The sequence below is a fragment of the Camarhynchus parvulus genome, chromosome 1A, assembly GCF_901933205.1.
Source record: "Camarhynchus parvulus chromosome 1A, STF_HiC, whole genome shotgun sequence".
Lineage (NCBI taxonomy): Eukaryota > Metazoa > Chordata > Aves > Passeriformes > Thraupidae > Camarhynchus > Camarhynchus parvulus.
The window spans coordinates 62197599-62218415 of NC_044586.1; the positions used below are offsets into that span (position 1 = coordinate 62197599).

Genomic DNA, 20817 nt, shown 5'->3' on the forward strand with positions numbered 1-20817 from the left:
GCTGAGAGCTGACAGTGTTTTGAGCTGGAATCTACCTTGGTAATCAACATGCTGGACAGAAATTAGGAGATTTTTTTGAGACAAAATGAGGAAATTTTATTTTACAGTCAGGAAATGTTTACATTCATGGGGCTAGGCTCTAGACACATGATGTAATCTGGGCTAAGCAAAACATATAAAAGTTGTATTGTATACACGTATGTACCTTAAATATACTTCCTAAAGAAAATTTGTGGTTCCAGGGAAAAGCCATTGAGTCTGAGATTTTTTTTAACCCCAAATGAGGCTGTCTGCAAGTTCAGTTGATTCATACACTGCTCTACTTCTCTGTTTCTTTAAAGAATTATAACAAAGTTACACTCAGGACACTCCCAAGAGAAAAAAAAGCACTTTAATGTGAAAAAAGAGGATTTTATGGAAGTATTGCCTGGTATACATTTCTGAGGTAAGTCCATTCATCTCTCAGCTGCGTTTATTACATCAAAGAAAAATCTAGCATGATTGCTGCCTGCAATATTGAAATTTTTTAAAGTATTCGTATTTTAAAAACAACAGAAATTTTATTTTTTTTAATTAAGAAAAAACACTCGGGACATTAATTCAGAAGAAGTGTAACAAGAGCTTACCAATGCATTTTGTGCATTTAGTAACAAATGCACAGATATTCATAAATCATAGCAATAATAAAAAATATATATCATACTTACCTGGGCATCTTTCCCAGCTAATTTGCATAATTCTACCTTTTCTTTTGCTGCAGGCCAGTAAATCTGTAATAAAGTTAAAATAAAACAAAGATTATGAAGATTATAACCTGTCCTATGACTGACAGAATAATTATTACATTAATAAACAGTTAAAACAGATTTCTGCATGCTGAAACACCTTGCCTGTAAATTGAAATGAACATGACTTCAAATACAATATTACATCACAAAAAGTTAAGAGGTTTTAAATTAACCCCCCGATCTTTGTTTATTTCTTCATTGGCCACACGTACTTTTAAAAAGCATTCAGTTGATCTGGCCAGGGCACCTTGTCACCATTATGTGTTTCCCTCAAAGTTATGATGAGCCAAATCATCTGGAAACTAAGCTGATTGCAAAGCCAGGCAGATTACATTTGTGAAGAATTCAGACCAGTGGACTTGGCTATAACTGTTATAAAAAATACTTAGCTCTTTCTGCCAATTTTCAGATGAAAAGAATTAAGTTCAAAAAACTAAGGACAGCTAAAGGGAAATTTGTAGAACAAAAAGTACATTTGACAGAAATCAACAGTGCATGGTTTAAAAATGTCACACATCAACATTAACTGAGTTTACTGAGAAAATGAAACAGATTTAGAGTAGAATCCTGGACCTTGGATAAGTGGTTTTAAATATTGATACAGTTTCTCCTTCTTCTTTAATCTGCCCTGAAGAATTCTATAAAATAGGTTTTGATGTAGATGAATCCCGATGGCAAAATACTATCAGTACTGTAATCCAAATTATGTTAGTGAAGAAATATCAATGAACAACAGTTCAGGTTCTGTTTCATTGACTTCAATTAAGCAGTTAAGTCTGGATATAATTTAGTGTTTGATTCAATTAAATTTAAAATAGAAGCTAAATACAAATTCTTCTACAACCAATCAGATAAAAATGGGTATTTTGTACTTCTAATTATGACAAGATGAAACTATTGTTATTTCTCATAACTAACAGTAAAAACACCACAAATCACACTAATTTTTAAGCAAATATTGATTGGTGCCTCAAGTCTCAGGCACCAGTCAGCAGGTCATTAGTAGTCACAAATGTTTTAGAGTAGTCTCCAATCACTCTTTACAAAATCTTAAATAGCAAATATATAAGAATGAAGAATTATTGTAATATGCATCAGAAATAAAAACATCATCAAGGAAGGACGCACAACCCAATGGCATACAAGAAGAGTTGACTGCTGTCACATTCCCTTTCACCCAGCTCTTGGCACCTTGTAGGAAGTGGCTTGACATACACAGGCTCAGTTTCACAAGGGTAAGGAAAGCAAACAGCCAGCGTCCTGTGTCAAGTACCTTTATCACTTCCCAAAACCTACACTCACTGCTTCTCTCAGTCTGGAAACACTTTTGATTCTACTTCTCCCTCCTTCATTCCCAGTGAAAATGGATGTACTGGATTTCTGCAAGGCAATTAATTTCCTCTCAAGTGAATTTAGTTACCTTTCTGATAAAAACCTCTTAGTAGAGATAATGTAGTTTAAGTTACTTAAACCTTAACCCTCTACAACAATATTTACACAGAGCCCGAGATAAGACAGTGCAACAGCATTGCAGCATTGGAGCTCAACTGTGCTTTCCCAGAGCATTTTCTCAGAATGATGTGGTCATAGCATCCAGGTATGAAAATGCAATCTGAAATCAGCTGTGCCAGGGTGTGTGGGTGGTGCAGGGCACAGTGCCAGGAAGCACAGAAAATACTGGGAATATCAGGAAGGACTGAAAGGTACGTCCAGTCTGGTCTCTGCCTGGGCAGAGTGGGATGACTCTCGATAGCAACACAGGTTAAGTTTAAGAAGAAAAGCTGATGAAAAGCTACCAGTAAAAAAAAGCTGATGAGAAGGAACAGATAGAGGAATGTAAGATCATGGATCTCCAAACACATCTGCCCAAGGAGATTTGTCTGAGCTGTCAGCTCTCTTGTACATAAACTTTATGCCAAATTCTGCCCAAGATCCCTCAATCATTTACAGGGAAGCCTAGAGGCCAAGAGGCTTGGGAGATGTTTGGCCAAGGTTTAATTATCCAATTAGGCAGACAAGACATCCCTTTGTAGGCTTTTGAAAATGCCCAGCTCTCCTTGCCAAATACACAGAAGAACTGAAGGAGTTAAAAACAGAGACATCTGCTTCAAGGCATCAGAAGTGTTAATGGACTTGACTTACCCTCAATTCTACAAATTCCTTCATGGGAATTAGTGTTTGTCCTACAAGGCTGAAATCCACACACCCCCACTTCTATGGTAATTGACCACAGACAATTACATTAAAAAATCAATTGTTTTACTCTCTAGTTACTCAACAGCCTCAGTATTTAGCATTATATAAGGCCACATTAGACAATGAAAAGTGAAGCTAAGTGATCCAACTTGAAAATCAATTTGCAATTTTATATGGGGTAGTAAAAGTGATATTTATTTGCTTTATATATGAGAAATGAGAGGTTCCCAGAAACTATCAGTTTTAAATTGTAATAGATCACGAAAATGACATAATAAATAATGAGTTGATGTGCTGAGCAAGAAAGCGTAAGACTCATTTTTTATTACAGGACATGCTGTGTAGCAGTACCACAGGTCTGGTTCCCTCAAACACTGACACAAATAACATTACACATCTGTATTGACTTTTCTGTAGGGGGTGAAATTAAGTTTTACTATTATATTTTATTCTGATGAGCTACTTAGTTTTACAATTTCCCAAAAAAGTAAGAAAGCATGCTCCTGTAATTCCTGTTAGATTTAAAACAATTGAGCTTTTAAATGGTTTGCAGCTTTGAAATTAGTATTTTTTAATTTTTTTTCTATTTACATGCTTTATTCACAATGCTAGCAGCTTATTAACAGATTCTTTCTTTCCCCAAATTCCTCAATAAGCAAAAACTTCAAGGAATGGGAACAAAAAAACAGATAACCAGGCACTATTAAAGGTGACAACAACATTGACTTAAGTTATAATCATTTTGTGTTACAAACAGTACAAATTATATCTTTAATATATTTTATAGTTGCACCTGTATTTGAAATGTATGGAGAAATCTTAGAATAGCTTAGTGGAGTTATTGAATTTAAGGCAAGAATGCAACCAGTTGGAATATGTGAACTATATACTTAAATAGGATTCTTTTCTTAATCTTCAGTTTATTTTCCTTCTAAAATAACCATATCGAAATTCCAAAGGTTGGCTACTGTCATGATTTCCAGCTTTTATCTTCTATTGCCCAATTAAAACAAAAAACAACCTTACCATTGCTTTTAAATCATTCTTCAAATATTTTCTTAAATTTAGCAACAGGAAAGAAATTAAATTCTCCTAATAAATGAAATTTAATAAGCTCTTTTCTATCAGAGAGAAAGAATACCTCCCAGGAGTACAAAATTAAGCAGTACATAAGCATAGGACAGATAAGGTATCACTTTAAAGGGTAGCTGGAAATTGATTTCTGATTAAAACAAAACATTTAAAACCACAAAGGTCTTTTCCAAATCAGGAGCATCAGACTTCTAAAAGTAACATTTTCCTGTCCACTAAATACACATTTTTACTATAAGAAAGGAATGAAAAGGAAAGCAAAAAATTTTTTTAAATGTGTATTATTATATATATATATATATATATATATATATATATATATATATAAAAATATAAATATAAATATATATATAACATTGGTATGTGGATGGTATATATACATATATAAATATATACACATGAATGTATATACCTATGTATGTGTGCATATATATATATAAAAATATATATATATAAAATATATATATATATATATATATATGAATCCAACCTTTTCATTCCAAAAGAGCTTAATTTCAGCTGCTATCTGTCATGAATTAATAATACTGGTATTTTACTAGTTTTTCAGTATCTATCTTTCTCTATCAGATATTGTTCCTAAGCTAACACTGTTCAGACTATAAATCCTTAGGAGAAGGGATTCTTAAAAATAAAACAGTAAAATCTGATTACAAAAAAAAATATAGTGTGAAATTAGAGCTTTTTCAAGAATCACTTCTAATTAGGCTTCTAAATCTAGGATGGTTCAGGACTTAATAAAATGAGTGGGAAATGCTATATGATGTCACAATACAAAAGAGGAAGATCATAAGTTACCTAAGCAATTAAAAAACCCATTGGTCTTCATCTGTTTGTAAGGTTTCAAAGCAAGATTTTAGTTAGGGAAGAAGTAACACAAGTTTCCAATGAAAATGGGAGTGTGGTAGAGAAGACAATATAACTTGGTAAACAGACACTGCTTCACTCTAATATTGCACTTTAGTAACCCAGCTGAAGTATATTAAGGTGCTAGAACTGCTCTTCCTCATGGCTCCACTTAAGTATTTATTTACTAAATTATCTCATGGAAACTGATCAGCTCAGCTGCAAAAAACAGGCACTAGTACAAGAAAAAAAAAAGATCTGATAAGTAAAGAACTTGAGGTATAAAGTTACTCATGAAGTCCCTCAAGGAAGAGAGCTCATAATCTTTCATGTGCCCTTCAGTAGCCTTGGTAAAAACCCAGAACTCTGCCACAATCCATGACAGTGACAGAAAGTTGGGAAGCAACGCTAATACAAATGGAGTTAAATTAAGCAGGAAGAATCAAAGGGCTCTGAAGACCAGAATTATAAACAGCCAGAGGAAATGGATATAAACTGCTCATAAATAAATATATATCAGATTGTGGATTTTAACAAAAATTAAATCTGAAACACTGGAGTAACAAGGATCTGTTCCACAGCAACAACATTCCTAAAGAAGTTGCATGAAGTATCCCAAAGGGCCACTTACATCAGCTGGGTTATGAAAGGAACAACTGCTCCATGAGGTAGGTGGTGCTGATAGCAGGGAGTGAGTCCAATTGACCAACGTGACTCCTTCCAGCTTCAGGTCCCCAGGATACCCACGCTCAAGCCAGCAGCAAGCACTTGAGTGTCCCATTGAGGCTGTTGGCTTTCAGCAGCCCTGGGGCTTTCACTGGAGCCTCTCCTGTGCCTGATGATGTGCACGTGCTGCAGCACTTCTCTATCAGTGCAGCCCCTGGTACCACACACCCCAAAGTGCTCTGCTAGTGGTGCATGGAGCTCCAGCAGGGTGTGTCCCTACCAGGAATGAAGGACATCAGCTGATTGGCACCTCTCAAAACACTCACACGCCAAATCTGAGGCCTGGGAAGAAAGGGATTGCTCCCTTACTATTTTAAAGGAATAAAAGGTGATAAAACAATTTAGATGAAAATACAGATTTTAAACAGCTGCTTGATGCAGCAAAAGCAGGCCAGCTTTCTTCCCTTGTTTCATTCTCTGTACTAGATATTCATCATACTGATGCTTGAGGGAAGGTATGCAATAAAATTACAGCTTTCTGGGCATCAAAATGTCATATTAAGGTTTTGTGAAGCATGTACACTATAACTCAGAAGCTTAGGCTCATTGGTATGGGTAAATTCCCCAAATGACAGTCCCAACTGCAGTTTCCGAAGAACAAAGCCAGATTGAGTTGTAAACCCTTTGTCACGTTGGCATATGCAATACACTCCCCCTGAGAAACTCTTCTCCATGAAAAACTACCCCCCTGTGTGAAAAAAAAAGGATTCATGACTTAGCTCAATGGGACCATAAAATGAGTACAGTAAAGAAGGCAACATGAGCCAAACAGACTGAAGTAAACCAGGAGACAGTCTAATCCTAGTTTTGTTATTGCCTTACTATATGTGACAGTCGGGTCTCAATTTTCCCACCAGTAAAATGACAATAATGTGACTTTATTTTTTTAAATTTATTTTCTTGATTTTCTGAAGAACTTTGTAATTCATAGCTCAAAAATCAGAAGCAAAGAAAAACAGTAAGATCAAGGAGCACTGAGAAAACATACGACAGTGATCCAATAAGAATGTCACCCTGCTGCACAAGACAATATCACAAATGTCATGCCCCAATGCAATAAGAGTGGGTGTTCATGGATTGCATCCTGAGAACTAGGATATTTGTCACTGCTGTATACTGACCCCAGGTCATTTCACTGAAAATTACTGCAAGCACTAAAAATTTACTGAATTTCCCAGAAAACATTGCGAAGAATTTAATGCATTCTCTGTGTTATTTTGTGGAAAACAAAGAGTGTTACAATTATCACAGAATCACAGAATATTCTGAGTTGGAAGGGACCTACAGGCATCATTGAGTTCAACTCTTAAATGAATGGCCTGTACAGGGACTGACCCTGTGACCTTGACATTATTAGCACCATGCTCTAATCAACTGCACTAATTAATGAGAAAATGATCTGATTTTAGCACACCATATTCGTATACCAGTTGTTCTCTAAATATCTCACATCTGCTGCATTAATGTGGGCAGTATGGAAGTCCACAGCTTGGGGAACTGGACAGATTGTTCTCACACACAATCCTAACAGGAAGGTTACCCCAAGCAGGTCTTGGTACTGACTCCCACTGTAATTGCTGTACTCTGGAATTCCATGTTTTAAAGTGATCAGCAAACAAAAGAAGCTGAAACATCTAAATTCCTCATCTAAATTTCTCCTTGTATTTGAAAACTAACCATGCTGTCCTTAGAGTTTTTTCATCCAGCTTTCTTTACAGCAGTTTCATCAAGGTTCAGCTAACTCCCAGAAATACTTAAGAGATCCTTAAAAACCACGAATGTATCCTTAGTATTTTTTTTTTACATCTGCTACAGACCTTCACCTGTGGTACTATTTCCCATACCTACAACATGCATCCAGGAAATAAACTGACCAGAATGTCCATCTCCAATTATTTCATAGTAACAGAAAATTGGATCTCTGATAGATATAATCTGATGTAACAGGAAGGGGGAAAGAGAGAACATGAGGCTTGTTTTAAAGTGATTTACAACACAGCAGGAATGCCAGTGTCAGTGCACAGCATTCTTCATTTTCATGGTGCTGTCAAACTGAGTAAAATGCACTGAAAGTCAGAGGAAAATATAAGCTGTGTATTTGGAAGACACATTCACAAGATTTTGGTAACTTTAATTTGGCAGGTGGCTGTTAGAGTGAAACTTCATATTAGAACCAAATGGGCTTTAATATTGCATCTATCTGCAACAAAGCAACATCTCCACATGCCCCAGTTCTCCTCTTAAAATGTGATCTCCAACACAACTTAAGTAGCAGCCAATACTTACATCCTCAAGGGTTTTCTGAGAAGTGCATTTTCAGTGTATGTTATGAGCACATGTGAAAGCTTAAAGAAAATAGACCAGATGCTAATTTCATTTACACTGGATGAAATCTTAAAAGGCTTCAGTGCTTCTACACTTAATATTCCACAGTGTAACCACAGCAGACTTCTGACTACTGTCTATTTCTCCTAAAAGGAAACTATACACCAGGATTTTTAGGGTAAATGGCATTGTTCCTGACATGTTTATCACTTCAGACTAAAAACAAATCCTACCTTTCAAAAAGCCAATGACCAATATAACCAAATGTTTTCAGAGAGCAGGATACTGGCCATTCTTTATAGCTAAACACATGGGTAAAACACAAAAATGACAGCGGATGTTTATGGAAACAAAATTTATGACAACAATGCAAAAGGAAGTAACAGAGACACTCTCTTCCACCTAGGACTGCTGTCATTCTGGATTCATACTGCTTCACGTTTTGCTCCATCTGTGCTTTTGTGTCTGTAAACACTTTTCAAAAGCTTTCACTTTGTCTACACAGGTGCCTAAATTTAAGTCTGTCAAACAACTTTGTAGAAAAAATAGCTCCGAGGTAAGACCCCCCTGCTGCGGTTTGTTTGTGGTTCCTGGGGAGTCCACCACTCCGCCAAGGGCTCGCAAGCACAAAGGTATCACCTCTGCCTCTGGAAGTCCCTAACCTGAAGTTCCACTGGGTTTATCCTAGATTATCCTGATGCCCTACTCTCCCAAGTTTAGATACCTCCAGTAGCTTCCACATGACTCTCTGGCCTTCAATAATATTTCCTGGCAAACTTTTTCTTCTAACAGGTCAAGAAAGCTTCACTCTCTGTCTGCAGTTTTGCTGACAGGCAGGAAGCTAACTTCCTTTGAGCTACAGAATAAGCTGCACATATTTTTTAAGAAGGACCAACTTGGTATTACTGTGTTTCAAGGCTGCAATAAACACCTCAGACCCTGTATGTATTCCTGAGGCTCAGGCCTGATGGCAAGAACCAAAGCCTCCTTTCAGTACTGGCTAAATTCCCACTGGGTTCATTTCTAATTGAAACCATGCTTATATAGACTGACAGAAAGTTTCTCAGAGCAATGAATGTAAAATTCTGCTCCTGTATCTCAAGGGTGCTGTTTTACATAAATATGCATATGTATTTGCATACATGTTCCCCTTCCTGCAGAGATGGGTGGGTCACACTGCAAATAGTGCTGAAATACAAGCCCACTTGAACTGTTGGCAAGCACTGGAGTTACAGAAAAAAATTATGTGCAGCTATTTCATAAGCATTTACCCAGCAGATAAATATATATTTTTGGATATGTATATTTTTTCTTGTGAAATACAGAAAATAGTCAATACAAGAGGGCATTCAAGGATGTCACAAGACAGATGCACATGCCAGAAAAACAGTAGCAACTACAAACCAAGGATGCTCCAAGCGATGATAATTTGTGACCCAGAGCCAGTGCACACTGGGACAGATGAAAACAGCTTGCTCCAAAGCTGCTATTGGGGATCTGACATGTTTATCTATTTGGCCCACATGGGGCTGTGTCTTCTAGCACTGACAGCTCCTGCAGGTTGGCAGCTTTTCAAAAGCTTGTCAGGCCTTGATAGCATTCCTATTCCCGCGGAGCTGGGCGGGTCGCGCTGCGGATCACACCGTGATAATCGCACTGACATGTAACCCCGTGTGCACTGTTAGCACAGCCACAGAAAGGGGCACCACTGCTCTGCAGCTATTTACCCACTGTTTACCCAGCTGACAACATTCTGTATTTCCTATTTATTTAGCTTAAGGAGTAAAATAGAAAAGGCTTTAAGCAAACCCACGAGAAAATTCAATGTACTAAATAATGTTTTCAGCAGGATCCCAGAGCCTGGTGTTCCTACAGAATCTCCTCTCCAGCTTTCCAGCCTCTCATGCTGTTAAACATCCTTTTGTTTTACACAGCACTTCTGGTGGTAATGGCACAGAGGCCTTCAGCAGAACTGCTTTCCTTCACTGATCATCTTTATTTTACTCCTAGGAAGAAATCATAAGTCTTCCAGTTTGCAAACAGCTTGCAGAATTTGTCAGGCATGTGAGGATCTTTCAAAAAAGACTGTGGCACGTGATAATGCCACTGCAGCAACAGAAGATTAAAGGCTTCTGTACACAAAAACTTCAGAGAAAATATATCCCTGCTACAGAATTATGATTATCTGTTGCTAAACTTTATGTATTTATTGACTATAATCACTTTAGCTTTCTGCATTCGCCTGTCATTCTGGAAGACTTGCTTATTACACTGTGGTACTTACTGTTGTTTTATAATGAGGTTTGCAAGCACTGGAAACCGGACAGACTTTTTTTTAAGCTGCCAGCTAAGGAAGTTTTCAACCTATTACACAATAAATCGAATAACATCTACAATGATTTAAGAAATTGGGACTCCAGCAGAACTATTGATTTATTTCATAAGGAAAAATACACCAGGAAATAAAGCCATAACTTAATATATGTAAGTCAAATTAACTAATTTAGGTAAATAAATAGGTTTTAAAAAGGAAGTTATTAAATTATATATATGTATACATTATAGAAGGGAGCAGGATACAAGGCTTTGGATGTTTCTTTGAATACTATTCCAGAAATGTTTTAATACAGAGCTTCAGACTCTAAAATATAATCTTGCCAAGTCATTATATCCACATATGAGAATAAATTGTTGGGGATTCTGACTTGGCTTTTGGAGGTATCAGTAGCTCCTAACAAAACAAATATCTGAAACTGAGAGCTTTATTAAAATAAGATTAATCTACCCAGCACAGAGCATTCTAAAGTTAATGTTCAGCTTTGTTTTAAAGCAACGAAACCCTAAACTATGAACAATCTTGCATTCTAGTCTCAAAGTTGTTATACCTCTCTTGCCCCCTCAGCTTGCTTTTAACACTCCTTCCTCAAAGTCATTAATAAACACATCATTTACAGGCAGAAACTTATTATTCTAATCAATTTCTACTCATTTTAGTGGCTGTGTATAAGCAGATTATTTTTTCCAGACGACTCATACTCCAGAGGAGTACAAAGGACACACTTCAGACCCTTGTAGTCCCAACATGTGTGGTTTCCTCACGCTGGGAAAGCCTGGAATTGAGCCGCCTGGCCTGGAGCCAACCCAAACTACGGTCAGTCTAAACACAGCACCGGCAAATGCTACTTTCTGACACTTCCCTGCTACTGTAGAGAATCCTCCAGCATCCTCCTCAGCACTGAGATTTATGCACAGCTCCTCACGCTACTTCCTTCATCTCCTCCCTTCCCTCCACTGACAAGATTCAACCAGCCAAGAGCAGTGGAATTAAAGAGAAACACTTGTGTGATATTGCCTTGTGTTTCCTGGGCATTTACACAATAAGATACATTTATAAAGTTGCTGAATGCCCATGGAGGCCTTGGAAATCATCACACCAGGATGCTCTGCAAGGCTTCTCAAGTCAGTTCTTCCCACTCAGATGTATTTGGCCTCATGTGTTTCTTTTCTAAGAAGTTAAATATTATCTGAATAGTTAAACTGATATTAGTTTACTACTAAAAGTATTTGAACCTGCACACATATTTAGTCTAGATATGCAAGTGGTTAGGAATTTTATTCCCTTTCAGGTTACCACAGATACGTAAGCATACATTCTCTATTCATCTTAGGAAATGCAAATTTTCCTTCCAAATACAAAGTCTCTTCTCTGTAACATCTATACCACTGTCTGACTGCAGGTTAGTTCTCCTGGCTCTGTGTTCTGCTCTCTTTGGAAGGCACAAGGTCCATAATGATCAGTGGGGGCTTGGCCAAAGGCAAAATGTCACCAGCTTGGACTGAGGGGCAGCTCAGGCAGGGTGCTGCCACTTCCAGCAAGGTCTGGGCTCATAAAGCCCCACTGAACACAATGGGAAGTGACAGCACTCAGCATCTCTCAGGAGGCAAGCAGCATCCCACAGAAACAAAAGCCTGCTTTTCACACAAACAAAACTTGTTTTCTACAGAAAGCCTACACCAAAAATCAATTTGTAGTCTGAAAATTTGCAATTATAATTAGCAGTGCTGTTATTAATGCAATAGCTGGGGGTGGGGGGGGTGGATTTTGAGTCAGTTACTGAGATGACAGAAGCAAGCTAAGCGCTTGATAAAGCATCCCAAGAAGAAATTTTCTGAAATACTCAGAATCTGAGTTTTACAATGCTGGCATGTGCAGCATTGCTGAAGTCAAGATAGGGAACAAGATATTCTGCCTGGTACTGTATCTCCTCTATACAATGACAGCAAGTGTTACTCTCAAACATGTGAGCAAAATAGTATCTTGTTCCACCTGTTCAGTCCCTGCCTGCAATCACATTAATTCAGGGTCAGTTACCTCTTCATTGCTGGCAGCAGAAAGCAGTAATTTAAAACCCCCCTCTGGTGCCTAAAGAAAATACCAAACACAGCTGAGAATTCAAAATTTCTTCATATCTGGAAGAAGCAGGAAACCAGTTTTCGTGTGTTCCTATGCAAGCATCTGGTTTTCACTCATAGCAGTCAACTGTGCTTACAAAAGCTCCAGTTCACCATGTCTGATAGAAATACTGAAGGCTAAATTGTCATCTTATTATCTCAATTTAACACATTGTCACTGGGCACAGGCAAGGGACTACAGCAGATCCCAGTGGAAGCTTTTCCCATCACTAGTAATTCCAGATATTAACAAAAATGCTAAAATTGCCACTTACATTTTACTATAATTTAAACCATCCAAATTGCTTCTGCTCTGCTCAGTATTACAGTAAAGCAATCCCAGTGATGCCAGGAAGCAATGAAAGAGCTGTCTTCAGTTATTTCCTTCCAAATGCTTTTAAGAAGGTAACCATGACCAGAGGAGTTGAGAAGTGAACACTTTGAGCTACATTTTTCCTGTTTGCTGATATTTTGATGCTATTTTCATCCACTACAGAGCTCTTCCACATAGCTAATCTCTTGCAGGTCATCAGTCACACAGGAGATCATATAGCATGAGAAATTCAATTGATTAAAGACAATATGTATAACTGTGGGAGGTGAGATTATGAAATCTTGGTAAACTGCATTGCACAACGAATCTGCAGTTACCCAGTGAAGAAATAAATAAGTAAAAACACAAACCAAAACCAACAAAAAAGGAATTTAACAAAATTTAACTTAGGAATTTAACAAAATTTAATTTAACCTAAACTCCATAGGAAGCACACTGACCTTTTTTACATTTTTGTTTACATCAATCAAGTTGAGCAGGAAGATGTGGTCCTTTGTCCCGACGAGCAGCCGGCCCCTCTCCTCATCTAGCAGCAGGGTTCGAAAATCAAGCCCCTCTGTTGAGCCCAGGAATGGGATGCAGCTGTTTGAAAGCAGCAAGTCTGTGGGAAAATGAAAAAAATCTTTATAATCAAAATGTTTATATATGACTCACCAGTGTCTTTTGTAAATACATGCAACCAGCATGGAGTATACCAGTGAGATAAGTGCAGTCTTGGAGCATGTCTTTCCAAAGTCATTATACAGTTCCTGTTAACTTTGGGGTTCTCTGGAGGGCTTTTTACTTCCAAATTGGGTAATAGTTACTTTCACAAAATATTTTTCTATGTAAAATTTTCTTAATAAATTATGTGTATGGCATAGAAGAATCAGAAATTAAACATAAATTAGAAACCACAAAAGACAGATCTTTGCAAAATGTGTGCTTTATCTTTCCTTCAGTCTAAGAAAACTGATTATGTTTATATTACCATACTCATGGATACACATGCTCAAGGTTCAATACCTCACCATATTTGGTGCTCCAAATATAAAGCAGCAAAGAAGGTCAATGCCAGTCGAGAATAATTAGGAGGAGGAAAGAGTGGGTAGGGACATTTGAAGATCATACAGTTCATCTCCATCAGTATGAGGAGAAACATCTTTCACTAGATCAGCTTGGTCAAAGCACCACCTAACATGGCCATGAACACTTCCAGGGATGGGGTATCCACAACTTCTCTGGGCAACCTGTGCCAGTTTCTCACCACTCTCATAAAGGAAAATGTCTTTCTTATATCCAGTTTCTATCTACTCCCTTGCAGTTTAAAACTACTACCCCTTGTCCTGTGACTAAAGGCTTTGGTAAAAAGTCCTTGCTCATCTTTTTTACAAGCCCCCTTTATATATTGAAAAGCTACAATAAGGTCTCCTCAGAGCCATCTTGTCTCCTAGTGGAACAGCCCCAAACCTCTCAGCCTGTCCTTATATGAAAGGTGTAACAGCCCTCAGACCATGAACAGGGCTCTTCTCAAGATTCATTCCAAGGTTCATGTCTTTCTTGAACTGGGTGCCCCAGAATTGAATGTAGGACTGCAGGTGGGGTCTCACCAGAGCAGACTGCAGAGGCAGAATCCCCTTCCTCTACCTGCTGAACACACTTCTTGTGGTACAGCCCAGGGTAGGCCGGCTTTGCAGGCTGTGAGCACACACTGCTGGTTCAAATCCATTTTTTCTTTCATTTACCAGTATCCCCAAGTCCTTCTCTGCAGGGCTGCACCCAACTTATTCATCACACAATCTATCCATCATCCAGTCTGTGTTGATATCAAGTACTGCCCTGACCCAAGTGTAGGATCTTGTACTTGGCCTTGTTGAACTTCACATGGTTTACACAGGCCTCCTTCTCCAGCCAATCAAGGGAGCTTCAAAGATAATTTATTCCAATTCAGTGAGGATGGTATAGTAAGGGGAATTTCCAGTAGCAACCTCTAAGATCCCTATTAAAACCAAATATTTGGCAATAAAGTTTTACTGTGAATTCACAGTAGCTTCAAATCTCTTTAAAAACATAATTAGGAAAAAAATGCTCTGCGAAACTAATGAAAGAATCTGTAAAGCTACAAAAAAGCTAAAGGGCTGTAAAATAAAAATTCTGTAACATTCTGCTTCATGAATACTCTGTGGACGTAATTCTGGATGAGGACACAAACAATATAGAAAAGAGCACAAGGATAGTTAAGTCTTGTTTGGTAGTCATTTCTTTGGGGAAAAGAAAATAAACATGTCAATCAGTTCTTCCACAAGCAAACTCTCCAAACTAAACTACTTGGAAATCATCAGACAGAAAGGCAAATCCAGTATTTAACTGAACATAAAATTAAGGATATTTCCACCTTCCTGGCACTGGATGGACAATGTAGCATTCCTGCTAGAAAAGCCAGACTTACTGCAAAAGTCATTTGCACATCCTGATCATGAAGAAAATTAGGGCCAGTGTTTTGGAGAAAAAGTCCCAAATGAAATAAAAGGAAAAAAAATCCCACCCAAGTATTTTTCTCCAAGGTCTCTCAGAAACCATATGAGAGGCAAAAAAAAAAAATTAAGTTCTGGTGCTGGCGAATAAACAAAACTCTGGGAGGAAAAATATTTTATTATTACTAATCTGACTAACTGGAATATAATTAAGACAATTATTTTTTGGCTCAGTCACTTCTACTTAAGTTTGTGTGTGTGTTTGTCTGTCTCAGTGCAGGGTGTTGTTAAGGTACAATCTGAAAACAAATTGCCATGTATTGCCACTCCTATTCCACTAGGTGAGATTTATTTGGCAGTTCTTTGGAAAAAAAATCCTGCTTCACATTGAAAAATTACACCCAACGCTGGGCACTACACTGCTATACATCAGCACTGTCCATTCTTCCATACTTTCTGTGAAGACAAAGATGTCAGGGTTTTTCTAAACTAGTAACACTTTAAAAGATCTGTTTATTAACTGCCAGCAAGATCACTTAGGAACAGCTTATGTTTAACATGATACTATAAAAACCTCGGTCCTCACCTGCAGGACACAAGTAACTAACATACAGAATATGAGGGAAAAATCTTCCCATTTGCAGCCACAGAAACCTGATCTAAGGAACGATAAATTATATGCTTGTGCAAATTAAAGCATGGGCCTTTGCAAAAGTGTCAATTGCAAAAATATGTGGATTTGATTCTCCACATACATGAAGGATGATGACTGAGACTCCTCTCTTCTTCCCATTTCCTTCTTATTTGAAAGGAATGATCTCTGAAGAAACTATTCCAAATGGATATTTCTCATCTGTTGTTCAACAGTTCTAGAATTTCTCAGTAAAAAAAGCCCACCTAGAAGAGCTACAACAGTGAGGAGAAAATGCTGCCTCATGACTGAAATGCCCAAGTGGGAATGAGCCCTGTCTGATGCCTTGTACTATCATTTATTTCATTACATCATAAGGAAAACATCTGTAGAATACTCCAGATTGAAATGACAACACTGCACACTCCTTTCTTACTGACGCAGATGACAACACAAGCTGCAAAGCAATGAAGAATCAGGTTTGGCCAGTCATTTACTATCGAAAACAGCTTGGAAGTAAGACTCTGAGCATGACCATTGATAAGATTATAACTGAAACATGACCTAATAAAACTTCACAAGTAAACATTAACAGAGGGTTGATTAAACTGCAGCCAAATTAATCACTCTTCTCACTCCATAAAACAACACAATCCAATCTTATGCGTTGAAATTTCCCTTCACAGTGAGACATATTTACTATCACCAAGGACATTACACTGGAAAAATTTACTGTGAAAAGCACATTTCCCAATGATTTTGAAGCTTAGAGCAAGCTGTCAATTTGAATCACTGCATCTCTGTAGCCTGGCTAACACAGAAACAGCATTCTCACAAGGCACAGTAACAAAGTTAGTTACAGGGATGGTCTTTCACGACTACATGTTCAGCACTCAGTTTTATAGTCTCTATTTGCTGTTTTCCTCAAAATTAAATAGTTTTTTCCAGCTTGGTGATTTAGAAAGCATCCAGCTAACTCCCTTCTGGCTTTATATTTCACTGATGAGTAGTAGAAGCTGGAATAGTGACTGGGTTTTATTCATTTAACACAGTATCTCAGTGGACTTGGCTTACAAGAGCATGATCATTGCTTACTTAAAAAAAAACGCTTAAAAAATCTCCAGCAGCAGAGCTACAGCAAAAAGGCTTCAAAAGTAAAAATGTCATTCTGTTCTGATAATACGTATTTGCATTTATAACATATTTAGGCTTTGTAGCATCAAGTCACATCTGTGGTGACGATGCTAGCATTCCTCAAATCCAGCATGGTCTAAGAATGCAGCAATGTGGAACCAACTTGGTTGAGACTCAGAATTCCCTTTGTGACCAGTTACACACTTTTTTCTAATGACAAACCACACCGAAATTAGCAGAAAGGGAACATCTCAACCTCTTTCAAAACAGTTACACCTAAGGACATCTCTGAAGGCCTCTGAAATTAGAGGCTGTATAATTTTCATATACAGCACAAAACAGAGGTCACATTACTTTCCTTCAGGCAGGAGCAAGTCCTTTCTCACATTGGAGAGTACACATGAAGATTTACTTGGGAATTGTAGAAATTTTCAACCAAACTTTGGAGATAAAGTATTTATAGAATGACTGCAGCAATTTATCCAAGTCCTAAGGAATTCCAGGTTTAAAATTGACCAGTTGACCCCAGATGTATGGTTACAAAAGCAAAGAGAATACATACTTCCAAACTACTACAAATCTCTAATATGTAATGCAAGAAGTAAATTGTATATTCTTTAGCTGCATCTCACCATGGACAAAGCTGTGCATGCAAAGTGGCTCTCATTGCTACACAGTATTATATAGGCCTGGTGGAAAAGGTTATATTCGTAGACCAGCAGAGCCGCTCCAAAAGGACACAGATAACCAGGAATAGAGAAAACATTACTTTCTGCTGTCACAATTTTGTGTCAAAACCTTGGTTATGAGAAGACAAAAAAGATGTATTAAACCATATGTTTTGCACTTAGGGCCGTATCTGTCTTCATCTTTTAGGACTGAATTGATCCACAGGAGCGTATAAAAGTGACTGTAAAGAAAACTTTTAAAAAGTTGCCTAAAAAATTCAGGAGTACTCTGCTGAAAACTTCAGGCATTTCAGAGCATTTTCAATTCAAGCTTCAAGCATTTCTATGGAAATGCTCAAGAGACAGCATACTTAATACATCCAACATCTCTGTATGCAAAAAGGCTTTATTTCAGATAGGGGTAAAGGAAGGACATCCTCTAAGATACAGAGGGTTAAATACAAATAATGACACATTTCAGGCAATTTGAGAAACTTATCTCCTTTTATTAACTTTTCAAACATATATTTTTAAATATTATTGAAAACCAGACAAGTTACTACAGAAGGGTAGTTCAATTCTAAAAAATATGGGTAACTTTGCAAAACTGACAACAATAAAAGGCCTCTAGAAGGAATGATAATAAACAAGTCTAATAAAAGCTACAGCTACAACTACAACAAAAGCTACAACTACAGTTACAACTACAACTAAAGGCACAAGGACAACTACAATTAGAACTAAAGCTACAGCTACAATTATTAGCTACATTAAACCCATAACAGTCTACGTTGCTGTCTTCAAGGTGTTCCAAGCAACCTCTCGCAGCTTCATGGTCTTCTGTGAGGGTATACAGTGGAGCAAGTTTCTGTCTCACACACTTGGTCAGTAGTACTGTCGTAACTGGAGGGTGAAGGGCAAGGCCACTCAGAGATGTGTTTGAACAACGAATCCATGGGATCCAGCATCTTCCTTCTCCAGGAGGAGGAAAGCAGCTTCAGGATAGCCAGTGAAAAATGGAGCAGTTATGCAGAGTTCAGGTGGTTGCCATCGGGTGTGACACCCCAGCACAGCTCTGTGCAGGGAACTCCTCTCAGTGGCGGGAGAGCAGCACCCAGAGGCAAAATCGCAGCTGACCATAAGCTTGCATCGCCTCTCTGAGGGCGGACGGATCTCGGGCCAGGTGCTCAAAGAGGTTAGGTGGCTCAACCCCTCGCATTGCCGGCGGCAAGCTGATCTCTGCAGGAAGCCTCTCGTTGCCTAGCACAAAGTGCTCCAGGTGTGGCAGCTGCAGGCAGCGGTCCAGGTACGCCATGATGTCCCACAGCCGCCGTGCAAATGTGCTCCTGTTCCACCAGGACAGAGGTACTGTGGTCAGCACGTGCATGACCACAGTCTTCCAAGTAGAGCTGGAAAATCCTGTGCCCCTCAGGATGCAGGTGAGGAGCTGCAGGCATTTCAGGTGCAAGCTCTCACACGGCAGCTGCCTGGTGATGTGCCGGAAGAATTTCACCTCGGCCACAGCGTACGTCTCGGGCCACGCTGTGCTTGCAATCATGTTGGCCTTGGCAGGCTGGCTGCTCACAAAGATGCTGGAGGTGCCTTTCTGGGCCTCTGTGGGCTGGCTGACCACAAAGATGTCAGAGTCCCCTTGGCACACCCCAAAGAGCATCTCCACCATCAGGCTCTCCCTGCCTTTGCTCAGCTGCAATCGGCAGGACCGGCTGCAGGGCTGAAACACCAAGTGCCATGAGTGCCACTGAGGCACTTGCAGCCACGAGCTTCTCACCAACTGGCAGAACCAGTGGGAGGTTTTTTCCACGTCCAGGTAGGAGCCGGTGCAGAGCGTCTCTAGGAGGCTGCCGCTTCTGCTTCCGCCACAGCCCATTCCGTGAGTGGTGCAGGAAGCACAAGGGCTTCTCTCCCAGCTTCTCATTCTCGCACGTGCACACCAGCTCCACATGGACACAGAAGGTCCTTGCTGCCACCTGCCCTACACTGTTCAGCTCTAGCTGCAAGGCGTGCCCTGGTGGGGGATTCAGTGGGACCAGCACATGGTACACCCCATCCCAGTCACAGGGACTCCAACCCTCAAAGGCACTGCCCACCCCAATGGCTTCTTGAGGCACTGGGAAGTAGCTATGGCTCACGCTGTCCACAAAGACACGAGTCAAGCTGTCCATCAGCTCAGCTGTTGCTGAGCAACCACTCTCCAGGTCCTCCACAGGCCACTCTATGTGGTCTACTAAAAGGATCTCTTGCTCATTCCCAGCATCTCCTGTCCTTTCTCTGTCTTCCATTCCACCACTGCCGCTTTCTTCCTTGACACCATCTCGGTCTTCTTTTCCACTGGCAGCCGCGTTACCTTGTTTGTCTTCTTTCCTATCCTCCTTCTTGTTTGCCTCCACATTCACATCACCCTGGTCTTCATCCTTGTTTCTATCATTGCCATCTTCTTCTATAACTTCCTTATTTTCTTCCTCACGTGCAGCAAAACAACTATGGGCTGCTTCATTCCAACATTCAATGCTATCTTCCTGCCCAGTGCAATCCCTGCTTCCCTGTTCACTGGCATCACTGCTTTCCTGCACCTTGACATCCGTATATTCTTCCTGTCCATTCACGCTGTCTTCACCTTCATTTAAATCATCGTTGTTGCCCACCTTCATATTCCCACCACTATTTTTTTCTTCATTTCCATCTCCTTCTTCTTCCTTTCCAGCGTCCTTGTCTTGCTCCACCTGTACATCCTTGTTTTCTCCTTCATTTACTTCATGTGGGTCTCTGTCCTTTTTACTGCTGCTGCTGACTGCCTCCACAGTCACATCAGTGCTTTCTCCACCTTCCTCTGAATCACAGCTGTCTTCTTCCAGTTGTTTTCCACTCTTGTCTCCCAAGGCCTTGCAGGAGCTCTGGTCCTTGCCGCTGGTGCTGGCCTCACCGCTCCTTCTCCTGCAGCTAAAGCACAGGCCCAAGAGGAGCAGGACTCCAGCAAGAACCCAGAATGGCCACAGCTGCAGGGCACCAAAGAGCACGGCTCCCCAGCCCTCGTCCTGCTGCTCCAGTTCCTGCAGCAGCCGAGCCATCTGGTGGCCCTGCAGCTCCTGACGCTCCTTCATTCGCTGGTGCGTGGCCTCATCCAGCCCATTCCCAG

The 20817-nt window shown here is 39.5% G+C and overlaps 1 protein-coding gene across 3 annotated transcripts in view; it reads right to left on the reverse strand.

Annotated features, from left to right (window-relative positions):
* SEMA3D (semaphorin 3D) overlaps nucleotides 1-20817 on the reverse strand; it is a 136957-nt gene that overhangs the window by 64227 nt on the left and 51913 nt on the right. For all 3 annotated transcript variants that reach the window (XM_030960791.1, XM_030960790.1, XM_030960792.1), the window contains exons 3-4: nucleotides 13218-13378; nucleotides 708-770 (exon numbers count right to left, since the gene is read on the reverse strand). In XM_030960791.1, coding sequence (XP_030816651.1) covers nucleotides 708-770; nucleotides 13218-13378 — 224 coding nt within the window. The remainder of the gene's footprint in view (nucleotides 1-707; nucleotides 771-13217; nucleotides 13379-20817) is intronic.